The sequence below is a fragment of the Pseudophryne corroboree genome, chromosome 9 (assembly GCF_028390025.1).
Source record: "Pseudophryne corroboree isolate aPseCor3 chromosome 9, aPseCor3.hap2, whole genome shotgun sequence".
Taxonomy (NCBI): Eukaryota; Metazoa; Chordata; class Amphibia; order Anura; family Myobatrachidae; genus Pseudophryne; species Pseudophryne corroboree.
In genome coordinates, this window is record NC_086452.1 from 477,348,941 (window position 1) to 477,374,677 (window position 25,737).

At 50.7% G+C, this 25,737-nt stretch overlaps 1 protein-coding gene across 3 annotated transcripts in view; it reads left to right on the plus strand.

Annotated features, from left to right (window-relative positions):
* Nucleotides 1–25,737, plus strand: part of TRAIP (TRAF interacting protein) — a 129,337-nt gene that overhangs the window by 72,913 nt on the left and 30,687 nt on the right. For all 3 annotated transcript variants that reach the window (XM_063941422.1, XM_063941423.1, XM_063941421.1), the window contains exon 8: nucleotides 22,044–22,131. In XM_063941422.1, coding sequence (XP_063797492.1) covers nucleotides 22,044–22,131 — 88 coding nt within the window. The remainder of the gene's footprint in view (nucleotides 1–22,043; nucleotides 22,132–25,737) is intronic.

Below are 25,737 nucleotides of genomic sequence, written 5' to 3' on the forward strand. Positions count from 1 at the left end.
GAGCGTCTGCTGTGTTCTGTGTATCACTATATGTACACAACCCGCAGCCCTGTAACACTGTGTAATCGCTGTGTGTGATTGGCTAGGAGCGTCTGCTGTGTTCTGTGTATCACTATATGTACACAACCCGCAGCCCTGTAACACTGTGTAATCGCTGTGTGTGATGAGGTAGGAACGTCTGCTGTGTTCTGTGTATCACTATATGTACACAACCCGCAGCCCTGTAACACTGTGTAATCGCTGTGTCTGATTGGCTAGGAACGTCTGCTGTGTTCTGTGTATCACTATATGTACACAACCCGCAGCCCTGTAACACTGTGTAATCGCTGTGTGTGATGAGCTAGGAGCGTCTGCCTGTGTTCTGTATATCACTATATGTACACAACCCGCAGCCCTGTAACACTGTGTAATCGCTGTGTGTGATGAGCTAGGAGCGTCTGCTGTGTTCTATGTATCACTATATGTACACAACCCGCAGCCCTGTAACACTGTGTAATCGCTGTGTGTGATGAGCTAGGAACGTCTGCTGTGTTCTGTGTATCACTATATGTACACAACCCGCAGCCCTGTAACACTGTGTAATCGCTGTGTGTGATGAGCTAGGAGCGTCTGCCTGTGTTCTGTATATCACTATATGTACACAACCCGCAGCCCTGTAACACTGTGTAATCGCTGTGTGTGATGAGCTAGGAGCGTCTGCTGTGTTCTATGTATCACTATATGTACACAACCCGCAGCCCTGTAACACTGTGTAATCGCTGTGTGTGATGAGCTAGGAACGTCTGCTGTGTTCTGTGTATCACTATATGTACACAACCCGCAGCGCTGTAACACTGTGTAATCGCTGTGTGTGATGAGCTAGGAGCGTCTGCTGTGTTCTGTGTATCACTATATGTACACAACCCGCAGCCCTGTAACACTGTGTAATCGCTGTGTGTGATGAGGTAGGAACGTCTGCTGTGTTCTGTGTATCACTATATGTACACAACCCGCAGCCCTGTAACACTGTGTAATCGCTGTGTGTGATGAGCTAGAAGCGTCTGCCTGTGTTCTGTATATCACTATATGTACACAACCCGCAGCCCTGTAACACTGTGTAATCGCTGTGTGTGATGAGCTAGGAGCGTCTGCTGTGTTCTATGTATCACTATATGTACACAACCCGCAGCCCTGTAACACTGTGTAATCGCTGTGTGTGATGAGGTAGGAACGTCTGCTGTGTTCTGTGTATCACTATATGTACACAACCCGCAGCCCTGTAACACTGTGTAATCGCTGTGTGTGATGAGCTAGGAGCGTCTGCCTGTGTTCTGTATATCACTATATGTACACAACCCGCAGCCCTGTAACACTGTGTAATCGCTGTGTGTGATGAGCTAGGAGCGTCTGCTGTGTTCTATGTATCACTATATGTACACAACCCGCAGCCCTGTAACACTGTGTAATCGCTGTGTGTGATGAGCTAGGAACGTCTGCTGTGTTCTGTGTATCACTATATGTACACAACCCGCAGCGCTGTAACACTGTGTAATCGCTGTGTGTGATGAGCTAGGAGCGTCTGCTGTGTTCTGTGTATCACTATATGTACACAACCCGCAGCCCTGTAACACTGTGTAATCGCTGTGTGTGATGAGGTGGGAACGTCTGCTGTGTTCTGTGTATCACTATATGTACACAACCCGCAGCCCTGTAACACTGTGTAATCGCTGTGTGTGATGAGCTAGGAGCGTCTGCCTGTGTTCTGTATATCACTATATGTACACAACCCGCAGCCCTGTAACACTGTGTAATCGCTGTGTGTGATGAGCTAGGAGCATCTGCTGTGTTCTATGTATCACTATATGTACACAACCCGCAGCCCTGTAACACTGTGTAATCGCTGTGTGTGATGAGCTAGGAACGTCTGCTGTGTTCTGTGTATCACTATATGTACACAACCCGCAGCCCTGTAACACTGTGTAATCGCTGTGTGTGATGAGCTAGGAGCGTCTGCTGTGTTCTGTGTATCACTATATGTACACAACCCGCAGCCCTGTAACACTGTGTAATCGCTGTGTGTGATGAGCTAGGAGCGTCTGCTGTGTTCTGTGTATCACTATATGTACACAACCCGCAGCCCTGTAACACTGTGTAATCGCTGTGTGTGATTGGCTAGGAGCGTCTGCTGTGTTCTGTGTATCACTATATGTACACAACCCGCAGCCCTGTAACACTGTGTAATCGCTGTGTGTGATGAGGTAGGAACGTCTGCTGTGTTCTGTGTATCACTATATGTACACAACCCGCAGCCCTGTAACACTGTGTAATCGCTGTGTGTGATGAGCTAGGAACGTCTGCTGTGTTCTGTGTATCACTATATGTACACAACCCGCAGCCCTGTAACACTGTGTAATCGCTGTGTGTGATGAGCTAGGAGCGTCTGCTGTGTTCTGTGTATCACTATATGTACACAACCCGCAGCCCTGTAACACTGTGTAATCGCTGTGTGTGATGAGGTAGGAACGTCTGCTGTGTTCTGTGTATCACTATATGTACACAACCCGCAGCCCTGTAACGCTGTGTCTGATTGGCTAGGAATGTCTGCTGTGTTCTGTGTATCACTATATGTACACAACCCGCAGCCCTGTAACACTGTGTAATCGCTGTGTGTGATTGGCTAGGAACGTCTGCTGTGTTCTGTGTATCACTATATGTACACAACCCGCAGCCCTGTAACACTGTGTAATCGCTGTGTGTGATGAGCTAGGAGCGTCTGCTGTGTTCTGTGTATCACTATATGTACACAACCCGCAGCCCTGTAACACTGTGTAATCGCTGTGTGTGATGAGCTAGGAACGTATGCTGTGTTCTGTATATCACTATATGTACACAACCCGCAGCCCTGTAACACTGTGTAATCGCTGTGTGTGATGAGCTAGGAACGTCTGCTGTGTTCTGTGTATCACTATATGTACACAACCCGCAGCCCTGTAACACTGTGTAATCGCTGTGTGTGATGAGCTAGGAGCGTCTGCTGTGTTCTGTATATCACTATATGTACACAACCCGCAGCCCTGTAACACTGTGTAATCGCTGTGTGTGATGAGCTAGGAACGTCTGCTGTGTTCTGTATATCACTATATGTACACAACCCGCAGCCCTGTAACACTGTGTAATCGCTGTGTGTGATGAGCTAGGAACGTCTGCTGTGTTCTGTGTATCACTATATGTACACAAGCCGCAGCCCTGTAACACTGTGTAATCGCTGTGTGTGATTGGCTAGGAACGTCTGCTGTGTTCTGTGTATCACTATATGTACACAACCCGCAGCCCTGTAACACTGTGTAATCGCTGTGTGTGATGAGCTAGGAGCGTCTGCCTGTGTTCTGTATATCACTATATGTACACATCCCGCAGCCCTGTAACACTGTGTAATCGCTGTGTGTGATGAGCTAGGAGCGTCTGCTGTGTTCTGTGTATCACTATATGTACACAACCCGCAGCCCTGTACCACTATGTAATCGCTGTGTGTGATTGGCTAGGGACGTCTGCTGTGTTGTGTATCACTATATGTACACAACTCGCAGCCCTGTAACACTGTGTAATCGCTGTGTGTGATGAGCTAGGAGCGTCTGCTGTGTTCTGTGTATCACTATATGTACACAACCCGCAGCCCTTTAATACTGTGTAATCGATGTGTGTGATGAGCTAGGAACGTCTGCTGTGTTCTGTGTATCACTATATGTACACAACCCGCAGCCCTGTAACACTGTGTAATCGCTGTGTGTGATTGGCTAGGAGCGTCTGCTGTGTTCTGTGTATCACTATATGTACACAACCCGCAGCCCTGTAACACTGTGTAATCGCTGTGTGTGATGAGCTAGGAGCGTCTGCTGTGTTCTGTGTATCACTATATGTACACAACCCGCAGCCCTGTAACACCGTGTAATCGCTGTGTGTGATTGGCTAGGAGCGTCTGCTGTGTTCTGTGTATCACTATATGTACACAACCCGCAGCCCTGTAACACTGTGTAATCGCTGTGTGTGATGAGGTAGGAACGTCTGCTGTGTTCTGTGTATCACTATATGTACACAACCCGCAGCCCTGTAACACTGTGTAATCGCTGTGTGTGATTGGCTAGGAATGTCTGCTGTGTTCTGTGTATCACTATATGTACACAACCCGCAGCCCTGTAACACTGTGTAATCGCTGTGTGTGATGAGGTAGGAACGTCTGCCTGTGTTCTGTGTATCACTATATGTACACAACCCGCAGCCCTGTAACACTGTGTAATCGCTGTGTGTGATTGGCTAGGAATGTCTGCTGTGTTCTGTGTATCACTATATGTACACAACCCGCAGCCCTGTAACACTGTGTAATCGCTGTGTGATTGGCTAGGAGCGTCTGCTGTGTTCTGTGTTTCACTCTATGTACACAACCCGCAGCCCTGTAACACTGTGTAATCGCTGTGTGTGATGAGCTAGGAGCGTCTGCTGTGTTCTGTGTATCACTATATGTACACAACCCGCAGCCCTGTAACACTGTGTAATCGCTGTGTGTGATGAGCTAGGAGCGTCTGCTGTGTTCTGTGTATCACTATATGTACACAACCCGCAGCCCTGTAACACTGTGTAATCGCTGTGTGTGATGAGCTAGGAGCGTCTGCTGTGTTCTGTGTATCACTATATGTACACAACCCGCAGCCCTGTAACACTGTGTAATCGCTGTGTGTGATGAGCTAGGAACGTCTGCTGTGTTCTGTGTATCACTATATGTACACAACCCGCAGCCCTGTAACACTGTGTAATCGCTGTGTGTGATTGGCTAGGAGCGTCTGCTGTGTTCTGTGTATCACTATATGTACACAACCCGCAGCCCTGTAACACTGTGTAATCGCTGTGTGTGATGAGCTAGGAGCGTCTGCTGTGTTCTGTGTATCACTATATGTACACAACCCGCAGCCCTGTAACACTGTGTAATCGCTGTGAGTGATGAGCTAGGAGCGTCTGCTGTGTTTTGTGTATCACTATATGTACACAACCCGCAGCCCTGTAACACTGTGTAATCGCTGTGTGTGATTGGCTAGGAGCGTCTGCTGTGTTCTGTGTATCACTATATGTACACAACCCGCAGCCCTGTAACACTGTGTAATCGCTGTGTGTGATTGGCTAGGAACGTCTGCTGTGTTCTATGTATCACTATATGTACACAACCCGCAGCCCTGTAACACTGTGTAATCGCTGTGTGTGATTGGCTAGGAATGTCTGCTGTGTTCTGTGTATCACTATATGTACACAACCCGCAGCCCTGTAACACTGTGTAATCGCTGTGTGTGATGAGCTAGGAGCGTCTGCTGTGTTCTGTGTATCACTTTATGTACACAACCCGCAGCCCTGTAATACTGTGTAATCGCTGTGTGTGATGAGCTAGGAGCGTCTGCTGTGTTCTGTGTATCACTATATGTACACAACCCGCAGCCCTGTAACACTGTGTAATCGCTGTGTGTGATTGGCTAGGAGCGTCTGCTGTGTTCTGTGTATCACTATATGTACACAACCCGCAGCCCTGTAACACTGTGTAATCGCTGTGTGTGATTGGCTAGGAGCATCTGCCTGTGTTCTGTGTATCACTATATGTACACAACACGCAGCCCTGTAACACTGTGTAATCGCTGTGTGTGATGAGCTAGGAGCGTCTGCCTGTGTTCTGTGTATCACTATATGTACACAACCCGCAGCCCTGTAACACTGTGTAATCGCTGTGTGTGATGAGCTAGGAGCGTCTGCTGTGTTCTGTGTATCACTATCTGTACACAACCCGCAGCCCTGTAACACTGTGTAATCGCTGTGTGTGATGAGGTAGGAGCGTCTGTTGTGTTCTGTGTATCACTATATGTACACAACCCGCAGCCCTGTAACACTGTGTAATCGCTGTGTGTGATGAGGTAGGAGCGTCTGTTGTGTTCTGTGTATCACTATATGTACACAACCCGCAGCCCTGTAACACTGTGTAATCGCTGTGTGTGATGAGCTAGGAACGTCTGCTGTGTTCTGTGTATCACTATATGCACACAACCCGCAGCCCTGTAACACTGTGTAATCGCTGTGTGTGATGAGCTAGGAGCGTCTGCTGTGTTCTGTGTATCACTATATGTACACAACCCGCAGCCCTGTAACACTGTGTAATCGCTGTGTGTGATGAGCTAGGAACGTCTGCTGTGTTCTGTGTATCACTATATGTACACAACCCGCAGCCCTGTAACACTGTGTAATCGCTGTGTGTGATGAGCTAGGAGCGTCTGCTGTGTTCTGTGTATCACTATATGTACACAACCCGCAGCCCTGTAACACTGTGTAATCGCTGTGTGTGATGAGCTAGGAACGTCTGCTGTGTTCTGTGTATCACTATATGTACACAACCCGCAGCCCTGTAACACTGTGTAATCGCTGTGTGTGATGAGCTAGGAACGTCTGCTGTGTTCTGTGTATCACTATATGTACACAACCCACAGCCCTGTAACACTGTGTAATCGCTGTGTGTGTGATTGGCTAGGAGCATCTGCTGCGTTCTGTATATTACTATATGTACACAACCCGCAGCCCTGTAACACGGTGTAATCGCTGTGTGTGATGAGGTAGGAGCGTCTGCTGTGTTCTATGTATCACTATATGTACACAACCCGCAGCCCTGTAACACTGTGTAATCGCTGTGTGTGATGAGCTAGGAACGTCTGCCTGTGTTCTGTGTATCACTATATGTACACAACCCGCAGCCCTGTAACACTGTGTAATCGCTGTGTGTGATGAGCTAGGAGCGTCTGCTGTGTTCTGTGTATCACTATATGTACACAACCCGCAGCCCTGTAACACTGTGTAATCGCTGTGTGTGATGAGCTAGAAGCGTCTGCTGTGTTCTGTGTATCACTATATGTACACAACCCGCAGCCCTGTAACACTGTGTAATCGCTGTGTGTGATGAGCTAGGAGCGTCTGCTGTGTTCTGTGTATCACTATATGTACACAACCCACAGCCCTGTAACACTGTGTAATCGCTGTGTGTGTGATGAGCTAGGAGCATCTGCTGTGTTCTGTATATCACTATATGTACACAACCCACAGCCCTGTAACACTGTGTAATCGCTGTGTGTGATGAGCTAGGAGCGTCTGCTGTGTTCTGTGTATCACTATATGTACACAACCCGCAGCCCTGTAACACTGTGTAATCGCTGTGTGTGATGAGCTAGGAGCGTCTGCTGTGTTCTGTTTATCACTATATGTACACAACCCGCAGCCCTGTAACACTGTGTAATCGCTGTGTGTGATGAGCTAGGAACGTCTGCCTGTGTTCTGTGTATCACTATATGTACACAACAGGCAGCCCTGTAACACTGTGTAATCGCTGTGTGTGATGAGCTAGGAACGTCTGCTGTGTTCTGTGTATCACTATCTGTACACAACCCGCAGCCCTGTAACACTGTGTAATCGCTGTGTGTGATGAGCTAGGAACGTCTGCTGTGTTCTGTGTATCACTATATGTACACAACCCGCAGCCCTGTAACACTGTGTAATCGCTGTGTGTGATGAGCTAGGAACGTCTGCTGTGTTCTGTGTATCACTATATGTACACAACCCGCAGCCCTGTAATACTGTGTAATCGCTGTGTGTGATGAGCTAGGAGCGTCTGCTGTGTTCTGTGTATCACTATATGTACACATCCCGCAGCCCTGTAACACTGTGTAATCGCTGTGTGTGATGAGCTAGGAACGTCTGCTGTGTTCTGTGTATCACTATATGTACACAACCCGCAGCCCTGTAACACTGTGTAATCGCTGTGTGTGATTGGCTAGGGACGTCTGCTGTGTTCTGTGTATCACTATATGTACACAACCCGCAGCCCTGTAACACTGTGTAATCGCTGTGTGTGATTGGCTAGGAGCGTCTGCTGTGTTCTGTGTATTACTATATGTACACAACCCGCAGCCCTGTAACACTGTGTAATCGCTGTGTGTGATGAGCTAGGAACGTCTGCTGTGTTCTGTGTATCACTATATGTACACAACCCGCAGCCCTGTAATACTGTGTAATCGCTGTGTGTGATGAGCTAGGAACGTCTGCTGTGTTCTGTGTATCACTATATGTACACAACCCGCAGCCCTGTAACACTGTGTAATCTCTGTGTGTGATTGGCTAGGAACGTCTGCTGTGTTCTGTGTATCACTATATGTACACAACCCGCAGCCCTGTAACACTGTGTAATCGCTGTGTGTGATGAGCTAGGAGCGTCTGCTGTGTTCTGTGTATCACTATATGTACACAACCCGCAGCCCTGTAACACTGTGTAATCGCTGTGTGTGATTGGCTAGGGATGTCTGCTGTGTTCTGTGTATCACTATATGTACACAACCCGCAGCCCTGTAACACTGTGTAATCGCTGTGTGTGATGAGCTAGGAGCGTCTGCTGTGTTCTGTGTATCACTATATGTACACAACCCGCAGCCCTGTAACACTGTGTAATCACTGTGTGTGATGAGCTAGGAGCGTCTGCTGTGTTCTGTGTATCACTATATGTACACAACCCGCAGCCCTGTAACACTGTGTAATCGCTGTGTGTGATTGGCTAGGAACGTCTGCTGTGTTCTGTGTATCACTATATGTACACAACCCGCAGCCCTGTAACACTGTGTAATCGCTGTGTGTGATGAGCTAGGAGCGTCTGCTGTGTTCTGTGTATCACTATATGTACACAACCCGCAGCCCTGTAACACTGTGTAATCGCTGTGTGTGATTGGCTAGGGACGTCTGCTGTGTTCTGTGTATCACTATATGTACACAACCCGCAGCCCTGTAACACTGTGTAATCGCTGTGTGTGATGAGCTAGGAGCGTCTGCCTGTGTTCTGTGTATCACTATATGTACACAACCCGCAGCCCTGTAACACTGTGTAATCGCTGTGTGTGATGAGCTAGGAGCGTCTGCTGTGTTCTGTGTATTACTATATGTACACAACCCGCAGCCCTGTAACACTGTGTAATCGCTGTGTGATGAGCTAGGAACGTCTGCTGTGTTCTGTGTATCACTATATGTACACAACCCGCAGCCCTGTAACACTGTGTAATCGCTGTGTGTGATGAGCTAGGAACGTCTGCTGTGTTCTGTGTATCACTATATGTACACAACCCGCAGCCCTGTAACACTGTGTAATCGCTGTGTGTGATGAGCTAGGAACGTCTGCTGTGTTCTGTGTATCACTATATGTACACAACCCGCAGCCCTGTAATACTGTGTAATCGCTGTGTGTGATGAGCTAGGAACGTCTGCTGTGTTCTGTGTATCACTATATGTACACAACCCGCAGCCCTGTAACACTGTGTAATCTCTGTGTGTGATTGGCTAGGAACGTCTGCTGTGTTCTGTGTATCACTATATGTACACAACCCGCAGCCCTGTAACACTGTGTAATCGCTGTGTGTGATGAGCTAGGAGCGTCTGCTGTGTTCTGTGTATCACTATATGTACACAACCCGCAGCCCTGTAACACTGTGTAATCGCTGTGTGTGATTGGCTAGGGATGTCTGCTGTGTTCTGTGTATCACTATATGTACACAACCCGCAGCCCTGTAACACTGTGTAATCGCTGTGTGTGATGAGCTAGGAACGTCTGCTGTGTTCTGTGTATCACTATATGTACACAACCCGCAGCCCTGTAATACTGTGTAATCGCTGTGTGTGATGAGCTAGGAGCGTCTGCTGTGTTCTGTGTATCACTATATGTACACATCCCGCAGCCCTGTAACACTGTGTAATCGCTGTGTGTGATGAGCTAGGAACGTCTGCTGTGTTCTGTGTATCACTATATGTACACAACCCGCAGCCCTGTAACACTGTGTAATCGCTGTGTGTGATTGGCTAGGGACGTCTGCTGTGTTCTGTGTATCACTATATGTACACAACCCGCAGCCCTGTAACACTGTGTAATCGCTGTGTGTGATGAGCTAGGAGCGTCTGCTGTGTTCTGTGTATCACTATATGTACACAACCCGCAGCCCTGTAACACTGTGTAATCGCTGTGTGTGATGAGCTAGGAACGTCTGCTGTGTTCTGTGTATCACTATATGTACACAACCCGCAGCCCTGTAACACTGTGTAATCGCTGTGTGTGATGAGCTAGGAGCGTCTGCTGTGTTCTATGTATCACTATATGTACACAACCCGCAGCCCTGTAACACTGTGTAATCGCTGTGTGTGATGAGCTAGGAACGTCTGCTGTGTTCTGTGTATCACTATATGTACACAACCCGCAGCCCTGTAACACTGTGTAATCGCTGTGTGTGATGAGCTAGGAACGTCTGCTGTGTTCTGTGTATCACTATATGTACACAACCCGCAGCCCTGTAACACTGTGTAATCGCTGTGTGTGATGAGCTAGGAGCGTCTGCTGTGTTCTGTGTATCACTATATGTACACAACCCGCAGCCCTGTAACACTGTGTAATCGCTGTGTGTGATGAGCTAGGAACGTCTGCTGTGTTCTGTGTATCACTATATGTACACAACCCGCAGCCCTGTAACACTGTGTAATCGCTGTGTGTGATGAGCTAGGAGCGTCTGCTGTGTTCTGTGTATCACTATATGTACACAACCCGCAGCCCTGTAACACTGTGTAATCGCTGTGTGTGATGAGCTAGGAGCGTCTGCTGTGTTCTGTGTATCACTATATGTACACAACCCGCAGCCCTGTAACACTGTGTAATCGCTGTGTGTGATGAGCTAGGAGCGTCTGCTGTGTTCTGTGTATCACTATATGTACACAACCCGCAGCCCTGTAACACTGTGTAATCGCTGTGTGTGATGAGCTAGGAACGTCTGCTGTGTTCTGTGTATCACTATATGTACACAACCCACAGCCCTGTAACACTGTGTAATCGCTGTGTGTGTGATTGGCTAGGAGCATCTGCTGCGTTCTGTATATTACTATATGTACACAACCCACAGCCCTGTAACACTGTGTAATCGCTGTGTGTGATGAGCTAGGAGCGTCTGCTGTGTTCTGTGTATCACTATATGTACACAACACGCAGCCCTGTAACACTGTGTAATCGCTGTGTGTGATGAGCTAGGAACGTCTGCTGTGTTCTGTGTATCACTATATGTACACAACCCGCAGCCCTGTAACACTGTGTAATCGCTGTGTGTGATGAGCTAGGAGCGTCTGCTGTGTTCTGTGTATCACTATATGTACACAACCCGCAGCCCTGTAACACTGTGTAATCGCTGTGTGTGATGAGCTAGGAACGTCTGCTGTGTTCTGTGTATCACTATATGTACACAACCCGCAGCCCTGTAACACTGTGTAATCGCTGTGTGTGATGAGCTAGGAGCGTCTGCTGTGTTCTGTGTATCACTATATGTACACAACCCGCAGCCCTGTAACACTGTGTAATCGCTGTGTGTGATGAGCTAGGAACGTCTGCTGTGTTCTGTGTATCACTATATGTACACAACCCGCAGCCCTGTAACACTGTGTAATCGCTGTGTGTGATTGGCTAGGAACGTCTGCTGTGTTCTGTGTATCACTATATGTACACAACCCGCAGCCCTGTAACACTGTGTAATCGCTGTGTGTGATGAGGTAGGAACGTCTGCTGTGTTCTGTGTATCACTATATGTACACAACCCGCAGCCCTGTAACACTGTGTAATCGCTGTGTGTGATGAGCTAGGAACGTCTGCTGTGTTCTGTGTATCACTATATGTACACAACCCGCAGCCCTGTAACACTGTGTAATCGCTGTGTGTGATGAGCTAGGAGCGTCTGCTGTGTTCTGTGTATCACTATATGTACACAACCCGCAGCCCTGTAACACTGTGTAATCGCTGTGTGTGATGAGCTAGGAACGTCTGCTGTGTTCTGTATATCACTATATGTACACAACCCGCAGCCCTGTAACACTGTGTAATCGCTGTGTGTGATGAGGTAGGAGCGTCTGCTGTGTTCTATGTATCACTATATGTACACAACCCGCAGCCCTGTAACACTGTGTAATCGCTGTGTGTGATGAGCTAGGAACGTCTGCCTGTGTTCTGTGTATCACTATATGTACACAACCCGCAGCCCTGTAACACTGTGTAATCGCTGTGTGTGATGAGCTAGGAGCGTCTGCTGTGTTCTATGTATCACTATATGTACACAACCCGCAGCCCTGTAACACTGTGTAATCGCTGTGTGTGATGAGCTAGGAACGTCTGCTGTGTTCTGTGTATCACTATATGTACACAACCCGCAGCCCTGTAACACTGTGTAATCGCTGTGTGTGATGAGCTAGGAACGTCTGCTGTGTTCTGTGTATCACTATATGTACACAACCCGCAGCCCTGTAACACTGTGTAATCGCTGTGTGTGATGAGCTAGGAACGTCTGCTGTGTTCTGTGCATCACTATATGTACACAACCCGCAGCCCTGTAACACTGTGTAATCGCTGTGTGTGATTGGCTAGGAGCGTCTCCCTATAAATGAGTGATAAGTGCTGGGGCGGTTATCCCTGGCAGCCGTCATCTTCTATATCTCTGTCCCCTTCAGGGGAGCCGGCGCTGTTCTCTTCACACCACATATTACATCCGGGCAGATTTGCTGATATTGGGGTATATGCAATTAGCGGCGAATTGCGGCAAATTATCGCCGTTTTTTAATTCGACACAATTCGACCGTCCAATTTCGGCAAGTGGTTGCCGAAATTCACCATATTCAATGGAAAACGGATTCGACAGTCCCGCGGGCGAAAAACGTCCGATTTGCCGGATTTTGCCGCGATTTTAAAAAACGGGAAAAACCCGGAAAAAAAATGGCGTGGGGTCCCCCCTCCAAAGCATAACCAGCCTTGGGCTCTTCGAGCTGGTCCTGGTTCTAAAAATCCGGGGAAAAATTGGACAGGGGATCCCCCGTATTTCTCCTTCATCCACTAGGGGCCATGGAGCGCAGTTACAATGGGGAAATAGTAGGCAGTAATTGGGAGCTGGCACTTTAAAATTCTCACACTGTGGCTAGCTCCTCCCCTACTATCTCCCCTCTAACCCAGTCTTAGTTTAGTGCCCGATGTGAGCTGGTTCACTTGGGTTTAGCTGAAGAAAATTTTCTTTTTTCTTTTTTCTTTATTATTTTATTTTTTCTTTCACACATGCACAGACTGGCAGCTCTGCCACTGCCAGTCTGCACCGCGGGAGCTGCCGGCGGGGTCCCATCGCAGCTGCGTGCGGCTCGGGATGGGCCCCGGCTGAGGGAGACACTGAGCTCTCCTGAGTTGGCGGACACCGCTGCGTGCGGCGCGTGTCGGGGCCACTCCATCCAGCAGAAGATTCCGGCAGCATGGCAGCGGTGAGTATCAAAAATGGCCGGACACCGCTGCGTGCGGCGCGTGTCGGGGCCACTCCATCAGAAGATGAGTATCAAAAGGGACCGGACACCGCTGCGTGCGACGCGTGTCGGGGCCGCGGGGTCGAGCTGGAGTACGCCTAAAGTGTGGTGAGTACAAACATCCCCCCTTCCAGACTGATGTATGTTTTACAGTTTCAGTTTTCAACATATGTATGGACCCCTATACTCTCCAGTCATAGAAGGCTGGAGTGCATCAAAGGCGCTTACTAATTTGAACTTGGCGCCATTATATGGGGGGCGGAGCTTCAGCCCGCTCTGTAAGCGGGCTCAGCGCTCTTCACTACCCGGCTGCAGAAGGCAGCCGGGGGATACAGAACAGTGAGATGTTAGTTGAATCCAAGGCTGGTTGCCTTTTATAGTTGCCGCCATCTTATGTCAGTGTGGTGTAAAAATAACAAAAACATGGGGCTCTGTTCATGAAACGCTCCCCGGCCGCAGCATACAAGCGGCCGGGGAGATACAGAGCGCTTCCCGCTTACTGTAGAGCAGGTTTGAATTTGGCGCCGAAGCGGAGGGGGCGGAGTTAACTCCCGCTCTGTTCGGCGGGCTAAGCGCTCTCCGTCCCCCGGCCGCTACAGGACCGCCGCTTCACTGTCACACCGCTCCCCGGCCGCTGCAAGCTCCCTTCCCTCTCCGGGCTGTTCAGGGAGGATAAAGGTAGGACGTGGGGGTGAAGGCTATTCCCGCTTTGCTCAGCGGGCTCCCGGCGGCGGATCGCAGCGTTCACTGCCTCTAGGCACAAATCCTGTCTCAGGGTTTTTTTTAGTTTTTCTGTGCAGGGAGTTGCTGACATATTTGTAATATCTGACTTTGGCAGCCATTCCTCCCTGCAGGAGAGTCCTCTGCCAGGCATTTCATACAGGAGCCTGCTCTATTACAGGAGCTGGGGCTCATCTCATTAATGATTAAAAATCTACTGTGCACAATTTCTTTACCCTACATATACTACAGTATTTATCTACCCTATTGGGTTCACATACACGGTTGGATTCACTGTGTGTGTGTGTGTGTGTGTGTGTGTGTGTGTGTGTGTATATATGTATATATGTGTGTGTGTGTATATATATATATATATATATATATATATATATATATCCAAGCAAGGACGTGGCACTCGAGCATAACAAAATCACATACTCCAATGTATTTTGTAACGTTGGAGTATGTGATTTTGTTATGCTCGAGTGCCACGTCCTTGCTTGGATATATCTATTATATTTTACGGAGGCACCGGCGATTTGTCTGTTTAAATGGAGTGCCTTACCTGTCTTCCTTTATATATATATATATATATATATATATATATATATATATATATATGTATGTATATATATATGTATATGTATATATATATATGTGTGTGTGTAGGTATGTATATAGATATATGCATACAATACCGTATATAGGGCAGTACGGATGGTGTGGTGGTTGGCATTGCTGCCTCGCGGCTTGGAGGTCATGGGTTTGGTTCCCACCAGTGCCCTAATTGTGTGTAGTTTGTAGAGATGTGTCCACATACATCTTTAAGATCAAACAAACCACTTCCGCAATGTTTTCTAATAACAAAATACCTCCTTGCCACATAACATTTTCCCCCATCTTTTCTCACAGGCTGGTCACCATTTTGAAAAGCCAGCGGAACCTCCGAGAAACATCTGGTGCACCTAAATTTAGCGGTACACTACATACAGGGCGGGGTGTTGCCTTCCCTTTATTATTCCTGGGTGTCACTAGTTACTAATGCTATTTGTAATTGGGGAATGTGTGTAAGGCATCAGACAAATAGCGCTGTGGCTCAGTACGCTAGTAGCGGGTATCTGAACAGGGGTTTGAATCCAAACAAAACTTTAAGGAGAGCTCCTATAGCCTAGGGCTAAGACTCCTGTCCCACAGCGCGGCGCTACTGGTTCAGGTCTCCGCTGCTCCAGAAAGTTTATTTGAATCGTGTCGGTCACTACACATTATAGTGCAGACCTTACGTAGGGCTGTGTTTCTTTAACCCACCTTTTCTCCTCTCACCTGGGATAGTCAAAGAATTCCCTCTTAGGTGTGAAGTATGCGGTGGAGCCATCTGCAGAGACCTCCACGCACCGGCAGAACACTCCTGTTTGAACAGCTCAGATTATACAGGTAATGTCACTGGTAACCAGAGACCTTGTACGTCAATTTACCTCTCCAGGTTTCTAAAGGAACCTTGCTAACCTTCCATGTTACAATACTGATGATGTCTGTTTTCTGTGGAGTCTGAACCAGTGTCTCAGAATATCCAGGTGCATTATACAGCAGTTCGTCTAGTACTGCAGGTAAAGGAGGCGGACACGTCAAGTCCATCAGGGTTCGACGCCAATGACAGCGACTGGCCCAGTCTCGGATGAGCTGGGCAGGCTCCGGTAGGCGGCCGGCAGACACCCGAATACACAATATCGGGTATCAAACAATGTTTGTTTTCCCTACCCTCTCCCCACAGTCGGCAGGAGATGGTATCAGAACCTCTCTAGGGTATACCCCTCGATGTATCGCCGGTCCAACAAGCTGCCGTTTTCCTGAGCAACCTTGTTCAGGGACCCATCGAAGACATATACGGCAGCGCGGTTCTACCTTGTCCGGAGCAGGTAGGTTGTGGAACAATTGTCCTCTAGGTTACAGGATATTTCGCATCAGGATCAATTGATACTTTGGTACAGGTCCGAATCACGATTCTGCTCTATGATCTTTGAAGGTCTCCACGTCTGCAGACTCGGACCCTGCATCTTCGCTTGGCTGTCTTAACCCGACGACCTCTGGGGCTGCGACTGTGACAGGTGAACATGTAATCCTACGGGGCAGATGGTTCAGGGGAAGGAACTTTCTGCAGGATTTCTTGAACCATTGGAGGTAAGTCCACTTTGCTTTCTCCTAATACTGCCCCAGCTCCAAGACAAACCTTTACCGGTCTTTCCTTTAGATTTTTCCGTGCCCCTTCAAAAACTTTCGACTCCACACGGGCGATATTTCAGTCGCCAGGGGATCTAAAAAAAAAAAAAAAAAAAAAAGCTGAAGCAGAGGTTCAGCATCCTCCTATAAACCCACTACAGGTCAGACTTTCCTACCACCTGGAGGGTCCCAGGGTAGGCGCAGGTCGGTGGTCCTATGGGAAGAACTGAGAAGGCTTGGGCGGTTACAAACTAGATTTCGGAGTACAACCATCTCAGGAGTCCCTCGGCAGGGGTCGGCCGATTTACGATGACAAGAGAGTCATACTGCAGGCGGTGCTCCATATGCTTCTAACCGCAAAGGGTGTTGATCCCTGTTTTTCACATATCATTTGAATCGGGACAGTTCTCAGGCCTTTGTTTTCTTTTCACGTTCCGAAGCCAGTTGGCTCGGCCAGACCTATTCTGGCCTTAGAATCCTTTCAGTCTGTGATTGCTAGTTTGAACAAGAAAGGGAGTTTTTACGTGTCCCTTGTCTTCAGCGATGCCTGTTTACTGATTTCCGTTGGACGGGTTTTTCTCAGATTCGCATTACAGGATTCTCATTTTCACTGTCAGTCCTTTCCTTTCGGTCTGTCTTCCGCTCCCACAGAGTTCAGGAAGATCACAGAATAACTCTTTCAAGGGCAGAAGGTGACGTTGGTTCCCTAATGGGACAATCTACTGCTGCTTTCCCACTCTGTACATTAGGTGGCTTCTGAATATCCGGAGGATCCAGGAGCTTCTGGTTCAACACAGATCCAATTTATGCTCCTCATAGACGTTTCTCAACACGGTCCGTCAGAGGATTTTTCCTTCCTCGGCACCAGGTACTCTATTCCTTCAGTCAAGTTGCGACGCAATGAGTGGTCGCCTACATTCCTCTCTGAGCGGGGGACAACATTCCTCTCTGAGCGGGGGACAACAATCTTCTTTCCAGGTCAAGCCACCAGGTCAGACTCCCGGGTGAGAAAACATTCCCCGGAGTTTTGTCAGCTGGTCCGCTGTGGGCGGAGATTTCGGATCGACCTCAGGGCGTTCTGACTGACTTTTTAACCCTTTACTACTCTCGGACGTGAGCTCGGGCAGTAGCCGAGGAGGCCCTCAGGGCTCCGGGGAGTTTTCTGGTTATTCTATCCTGCCTCCCTTTTTGATTTCTACCTCAGGTTCGGTAACACAGGAGGGGATTATGCGTGCTAGTCCTCTCGGTGGCTCTGGTTGGGCCACACATGACTTGAAGATACAGATACACCTGTTGTCAGTAGAGGATCCTTGGCTACTACCTCGACTGGACTGTCCACTTCAACAACTTTTTCTTTGTTCAATCTTACACTGGTTCCGTGTAACCGTGTGACTGTTCACGAGACCTCAGAAGGGAGTAGTTCCCTAGTTTGGTTAGGCCTACCGGGCCCCGATTTCAGAAGTCTGTTACCTCTTCTCGCTTTTGCCACTTTTGGAAAACTGTATGGGACATAATAAGCATAAAAGGGGTTTTCCCCTTCTTTCAGTTACCATTCAGCCGTCTTCTTTGGTTTCTCTGGGAGGTTTTGCTCCGCTGCGCTTCATACCACACTGACCTGAATTTTAGGTCTCTGCCTTTTTCGGTTTTCTTCCAAAAGAGATTAGCCTAGCGGCCATAGGTTCGGCCTCTTTTTTTCAGGGAGTACTCTATTGGCAACTCCCCCGGCTGAGCTTCGGTCTCAGCGGTCGTTTCTTCCAGAGGGGATGTCCATTTTTCCGACAAATCTGACACTAGTGTTTTTTGGTCCTCTTTGAATGTTGTCATGGCTCGCCGACTCTCCCTACAGAGGTCTTCGGCTATTCGACGAAGTGTTTTTCTTCTTTGTGCTGTACAATGCTCCCGTGCTAAATAGCCGGGGTCCCAACATACGCTGGGCCGTTGGATACATCTGACCATCAGACAGTCTTCTTGGAGGTTGCTAGGGAGCCTCTGTATTCCATTTCAGCGCACTTTACGCGCGTTGTAAGACCTTCGTGGGCGGCTGCCTGTGGGGTCTCCATAAATAGTTTGTCGGGCGGCTACTTGGTCGGACCAACATTCGTCTTGTCAAATTCTACAAGTTTGACACTTTTGCGGCCTCTGCATCACAGTTTGGCCGAGCAGTTTTTACAGGACTCTCAGCGCTCTCCCGCCCGTTTTTGGGAGCTCTGGGACGTCCCCATTGTAACTACGCTCCAGTGGCCCCTAGTGGATGAAGGAGAAATCAGGATTTTGGTACTTACCGATAAATCCCTTTCTCCGATTCCACAGGGGCCACTGGACGCCCACCCAGCGCTGTTCATCATCCTTGTTTTTTGCTTAAAGGTTTGCAGATCAATATATGACTGCTTGTTGAGTTCAGGCTAGCCTGGTTTTTGTCAGGTTCTGTTCCAGGTTTAGTTTGGATTATCCTGGTTTACCGGGCGTCATTAACCTCCTCTACCTTAAGGTTTGTTTATTCCATCTCTCATTGGGCACAGTTTTACGTAGACTGGCTTGGAGGGGAGATAGTAGGGGAGGAGCTAGCCACAGTGTGAGAATTTTAAAGTGCCAGCTCCCAATTACTGCCTACTATTTCCCCATTGTAACTACGCTCCAGTGGCCCCTGTGGAATCGGAGAAAGGGATTTATCGGTAAGTACCAAAATCCTGATTTTTAAAACCAGCACCGGGCTTTGCGCCTGGTGCTGGTGCAAAATATAACGGGAGACAAAAAGAGTAGGGGTCCCCCGTATTTTATACACCAGCATCGGGCTCCACTAGCTGGACAGATAATGCCACAGCCGGGGGTCACTTTTATACAGCGCCCTGCGGCCGTGGCATTAAATATCCAACTAGTCACCCCTGGCCGGGGTACCCTGGGGGAGTGGGGACCCCTTCAATCAAGGGGTCCCCTCATCCCAGCCACCCAAGGGCCAGGGGTGAAGCCCGAGGCTGTCCCCCCCCATCCAAGGGCTGCGGATGGGGGGCTGATAGCCTTGAGAAAATTGAAAGAATATTGTTTTTTCCAGTAGTACTACAAGTCCTAGCAAGCCTCCCCCGCAAGCTGGTACTTGGAGAACCACAAGTACCAGCATGCGGGAGAAAAACGGGCCCGCTGGTACCTGTAGTAGTACTACTGGGAAAAAAATACCCAAATAAAAACAGGAGACACACACCGTGACAAGTACAACTTTATTACACACTGCCGACACACACATACTTACCTATGTTGACACGCCGACTGCCACGTCTCGACTCCGACGATCCGGGGTACCTGTGTAAAAAAAAAAAAAAAAAAACACTCACCTGATCCAGTGTCCAGAGATAAATCCACGTCCAGAGATAATCCACGTACTTGGCAAAAAAAAAAACACGAATACCCGACCACCGTACTGAAAGGGGTCCCATGTTGACACATGAGACCCCTTTCCCCGAATGCCGGGACCCACGTGACTGCTGTCACTGAGGTCCCTTCAGCCAATTAGGAAGTGCCACGTCGTAGCGCTCACCTGATTGGCTGTGCGCGTCTTAGCTAAGACAGCGCATCGCACAGCTCCCTCCATTACTTTCAATGGTGGGAACTTTGCCGTCAGCGGCGGGGTTACCCGCGGTCAGCCGCTGACCGCGGGTGACCCCACCACTAACCGCAAAGTTCCCACCATTGAATATAATGGAGAGGCTTTGCGATGCGCTGTCTGAGCTCAGACGCACACAGAGCCAATCAGCAGAGTGCAAGGACGTTGCACTCGCTGATTGGCTGAAGAGACACTTCAGTGACAGCCGTCACGGGGGTGTCTGCATTCGTGGGAAGGGGTCTCATGTGTCAACATGGGACCCATTTCAGTCTGCTGGTCGGGTGTTCGTTTTGTTGTTTTGACAAGTACGTGGATTTATCTCTGGACCCTGGATCAGGTGAGTATAATTATCTTTTATTTTCAGGTACCCGTGGATTCTACTTGGAGAAGAGGACCGACTGCTTCGTGTCAACATAGGTAAGTTTGTGTGTGTCGGCAGTGTGTAATAAAGTTGTACTTGTCACGGTGTGTGTCTCCTGTTTTTATTTGGGTATTTTTCCCCCAGTAGTACTACAGGTACCAGCGGGCCCGTTTTTCTCCCGCATGCTGGTACTTGTGGTTCTTCAAGTACCAGCTTGCGGGGGAGGCTTGCTGGGACTTGTTGTACTACTGGAAAAAACAATATTCTTTCAATTTTTGACAAGGCTATCAGCCCCCCATCCGCAGCCCTTGGATGGGGGGGGACTGCCTCGGGCTTCACCCCTGGCCCTTGGGTGGCTGGGGGGGGGACCCCTTGATTGAAGGGGTCCCCACTCCCCCAGGGTACCCCGGCCAGGGGTGACTAGTTGGATATTTAATGCCACGGCCGCAAGGCACTGTATAAAAGTGACCCCCGGCTGTGGCATTATCTGTCCAGCTAGTGGAGCCCGATGCTGGTGTATAAAATACGGGGGACCCCTACTCTTTTTGTCCCCCGTATTTTTTGCACCAGGCGCAGAGCCCGGTGCTGGTTTTAAAAATACGGGGGATCCCCTGTCAATTTTCCCCCCGCATTTTTAGAACCAGGACCAGCTTGAAGAGCCCGAGGCTGGTTATGCTTTGGAGGGGGGACCCCACGCCATTTTTTTTCTGAATTTTACCATTCCATCTAAAAAAAATAAAAAATAATAATATTATTTTAAAAAATATATAAATAATACTTGTGCCTCCAAAAAAGACAAACCAAGTACCTAATCCCTTCTAATATAAATAGATATGCTATCAATAAAAAACAAACAAAAAAAAACATGTTTTAAATTTTTTTTATTAGTTTCACCCACCAAAGTGTGGCGGATTGAAAATGTCGAATTTACTGTCTAAAAGCACTGTTGTCGAATTTCCAAACTTCAATTGAATATACTTTGGTCGAATTGCAGCACTTGTATCATTGCAGAAAAGTCGAATTTGACAAAAGTCTAATTTCAAAAAGTCGAATTTTGAAAGTCCGTTTTTTTGACGGAAAGTACTGAATTGCATTGACTATTTTTTTTTTGGGGGCGAAAAAGTCCAGAAATTCGACAATTTCGGGAATTCGACCGCAATTGCATATACCCCTATGTCTCCTGTGTCGGTGGCTTTCTAGTAATGTAATTACGACACATCCTATATAGCATGGATGGGGAATCTTCGGCCCTCCAGCTGTTGTTGAACTAAACATCCCAGCATGCCCTGCAACAGTTTCAGCATGGCCAAATAGCAAAACTGTAGCAAGGCATGCTGGTATGTGTAGTTCAACAACAGCCGGAGGGCCGTAGGTTCCCCATCCCTGCTATATAGGGAGAGAATATGGACGGCGAAGCTCCCTCTGATATGTGCCAGGTCACAGAGGTCCGCACAGAACTATGGGGCAGATGTATAACCTGGAGAAGGTATAAAGAAGTGATAAAACCAGTGATATGTGCAAGGTGATAAACACACCAGCCAATCAGCTCCAATATGTAAATGAACAGTTAGGATCTGATTGGCTGGTGTGTTTATCACCTTGCACATATCACTGGTTTATCACTTCCTTATACCTTCTCCAGGTTATAAATCTGCCCCTGTGTGGTTTGTAGTAGTGCAGGGACTTAATACTCTGATCTGAGCTGGAACTAGGTGACCAGCATTGGAGTAAGTGGTTTAACCCTTTGTTACTTGTCTGCACTTGCAGGGAGTATGAAAATCTGAAGGACGTGCGGAAATCATCTGCGGAAATGACAGAGAAGCTGAAGAAGGAGTTATTTTCTTCTCAGAACAAGGTGTGCATGGAGCACAGGGGCCTAGTTCCAGTGTCTGCATGGAGGACAGGGGCCTAGTTTCAGCGTCTGCATGGAGGACAGGGGCCTAGTTCCAGTGTCTGCATGGAGGACAGGGGCCTAGTTCCAGCGTCTGCATGGAGGACAGGGGCCTAGTTCCAGCGTCTGCATGGAGGACAGGGGCCTAGTTCCAGCGTCTGCATGGAGGACAGGGGCCTAGTTCCAGTGTCTGCATGGAGGACAGGGGCCTAGTTCCAGTGTCTGCATGGAGGACAGGGGCCTAGTTCCAGTGTCTGCATGGAGGACAGGGGCCTAGTTCCAGTGTCTGCATGGAGGACAGGGGCCTAGTTCCAGTGTCTGCATGGAGGACAGGGGCCTAGTTCCAGTGTCTGCATGGAGGACAGGGGCCTAGTTCCAGCGTCTGCATGGAGGACAGGGGCCTAGTTCCAGCGTCTGCATGGAGGACAGGGGCCTAGTTCCAGCGTCTGCATGGAGGACAGGGGCCTAGTTCCAGTGTCTGCATGGAGGACAGGGGCCTAGTTCCAGTGTCTGCATGGAGGACAGGGGCCTAGTTCCAGTGTCTGCATGGAGGACAGGGGCCTAGTTCCAGTGTCTGCATGGAGGACAGGGGCCTAGTTCCAGTGTCTGCATGGAGGACAGGGGCCTAGTTCCAGTGTCTGCATGGAGGACAGGGGCCTAGTTCCAGTGTCTGCATGGAGGACAGGGGCCTAGTTCCAGTGTCTGCATGGAGGACAGGGGCCTAGTTCCAGCGTCTGCATGGAGGACAGGGGCCTAGTTCCAGTGTCTGCATGGAGGACAGGGGCCTAGTTCCAGTGTCTGCATGGAGGACAGGGGCCTAGTTCCAGTGTCTGCATGGAGGACAGGGGCCTAGTTTCAGTGTCTGCATGGAGGACAGCGGCCTAGTTCCAGTGTCTGCATGGAGGACAGGGGCCTAGTTCCAGTGTCTGCATGGAGGACAGGGGCCTAGTTCCAGTGTCTGCATGGAGGACAGGGGCCTAGTTCCAGTGTCTGCATGGAGGACAGGGGCCTAGTTCCAGTGTCTGCATGGAGGACAGGGGCCTAGTTCCAGTGTCTGCATGGAGGACAGGGGCCTAGTTCCAGCGTCTGCATGGAGGGCGGGGGTCGTGCCTAGTTCCAGCGCCTGCTCATGAGGGCCGTGCCTAGTTCCAGCGTCTGCTTATGGGGGCTGGGGCCGGGCCTAGACCCAGTGTCTGCTTATGGGGGCGGGGGCCGGGCCTAGTTCCAGCGCCTGCTCGCGGGGGGCGGGCCTAGTTCCAGCGCCTGCTCATGGGGGCGGGGGCCGGGCCTAGTTCCAGCGCCTGCTCACGGGGGCCGTGCCTAGTTCCAGCGCCTGCTCATGGGGGCGGGGGCCGGGCCTAGTTCCAGCGCCTGCTCATGGGGGCGGGGGCCGGGCCTAGTTCCTGCGCCTGTTCATGGGGGCGGAGGCCGGGCCTAGTTCCAGCGCCTGCTCATGGGGGTGGGGGCCGGGCCTAGTTCCAGCGCCTGCTCATGGGGGCGGGGGCCGTGCCTAGTTCCAGCGTCTGCTCATGGGGGCGGGCCTAGTTCCAGCGTCTGCTTATGTGCGCGAAGGCCGGGGCCTAGATCCAGCGTCTGCTTATGGGGGCCGTGCCTAGTTCCAGCGTCTGCTCATGGGGGCGGGCCTAGTTCCAGCGTCTGCTTATGTGCGCGAAGGCCGGGGCCTAGATCCAGCGTCTGCTTATGGAGGCCGGGCCTAGTTCCAGCGTCTGCTTATGGGGCCGGGGGCCGGGCCTAGATCCAGCGTCTGCTTATGGGGGCCGGGCCTAGATCCAGCGTCAGCTTATGGGGGCGGGGGCCGGGACTAGATCCAGCGTCTGCTTATGGGGGCGGGGGCCGGGCCTAGTTCCAGCGTCTGCTTATTGGGGCGGGGGCCGGGCCGGGCCTAGATCCAGCGTCTGCTTATGGGGGCGGGGGCCGGGCCTAGATCCAGCGTCTGCTTATGGGGGCGGGGGCCGTGCCTAGTTCCAGCGTCTGCTTATGGGGCCGGGGGCCGGGCCTAGATCCAGCGTCTGCTTATGGGGGCGGGGGCCGGGCCTAGATCCAGCGTCTGCTTATGGGGGTGGGGGCCGGGCCTAGATCCAGCGTCTGCTTATGGGGGCGGGGCCGGGCCTAGTTCCAGCGTCTGCTTATGGGGGCCGGGCCTAGTTCCAGCGTCTGCTTATGGGGGCCGGGCCTAGTTCCAGCGTCTGCTTATGGGGGCCGGGCCTAGTTCCAGCGTCTGCTTATGGGGGCCGGGCCTAGTTCCAGCGTCTGCTTATGGGGTCGGGGGCCGGGCCTAAATCCAGCGTCTGCTTATGGGGGCGGGGGCCGGGCCTAGTTCCAGTGTCTGCTTATGGGGGCGGTGGCCGGGCCTAGTTCCAGCGTCTGCTTATGGGGGCGGTGGCCGGGCCTAGTTCCAGCGTCTGCTTATGGGGGCGGGGGCCGGGCCTAGTTCCAGCGTCTGCTTATGGGGGCCGGGCCTAGTTCCAGCGTCTGCTTATGGGGGCCGGGCCTAGTTCCAGCGTCTGCTTATGGGGGCCGGGCCTAGTTCCAGCGTCTGCTTATGGGGGCCGGGCCTAGTTCCAGCGTCTGCTTATGGGGGCCGGGCCTAGTTCCAGCGTCTGCTTATGGGGGCCGGGCCTAGTTCCAGCGTCTGCTTATGGGGGCCGGGCCTAGTTCCAGCGTCTGCTTATGGGGTCGGGGGCCAGGGCTAGTTCCAGCGTCTGCTTATGGGGTCGGGGGCCGGGCCTAGATCCAGCGTCTGCTTATGGGGGCGGGGGCCGGGCCTAGTTCCAGCGTCTGCTTATGGGGGCGGGGGCCGGGCCTTGATCCAGCGTCTGCTTATGGGGGCGGGGGCCGGGCCTAGTTCCAGCGTCTGCTTATGGGGCCGGGCCTAGATCCAGCGTCTGCTTATGGGGGCGGGGGCCGTGCCTAGTTCCAGCGTCTGCTTATGGGGGCCGGGCCTAGTTCCAGCGTCTGCTTATGGGGTCGGGGGCCGGGCCTAAATCCAGCGTCTGCTTATGGGGGCGGGGGCCGGGCCTAGTTCCAGCGTCTGCTTATGGGGGCGGTGGCCGGGCCTAGTTCCAGCGTCTGCTTATGGGGGCGGGGGCCGGGCCTAGTTCCAGCGTCTGCTTATGGGGGCCGGGCCTAGTTCCAGCGTCTGCTTATGGGGGCCGGGCCTAGTTCCAGCGTCTGCTTATGGGGGCCGGGCCTAGTTCCAGCGTCTGCTTATGGGGGCCGGGCGTAGTTCCAGCGTCTGCTTATGGGGGCCGGGCGTAGTTCCAGCGTCTGCTTATGGGGGCCGGGCGTAGTTCCAGCGTCTGCTTATGGGGGCCGGGCCTAGTTCCAGCGTCTGCTTATGGGGGCCGGGCCTAGTTCCAGCGTCTGCTTATGGGGGCCGGGCCTAGTTCCAGCGTCTGCTTATGGGGGCCGGGCCTAGTTCCAGTGTCTGCTTATGGGGTCGGGGGCCAGGGCTAGTTCCAGCGTCTGCTTATGGGGTCGGGGGCCGGGCCTAGATCCAGCGTCTGCTTATGGGGGCGGGGGCCGGGCCTAGTTCCAGCGTCTGCTTAT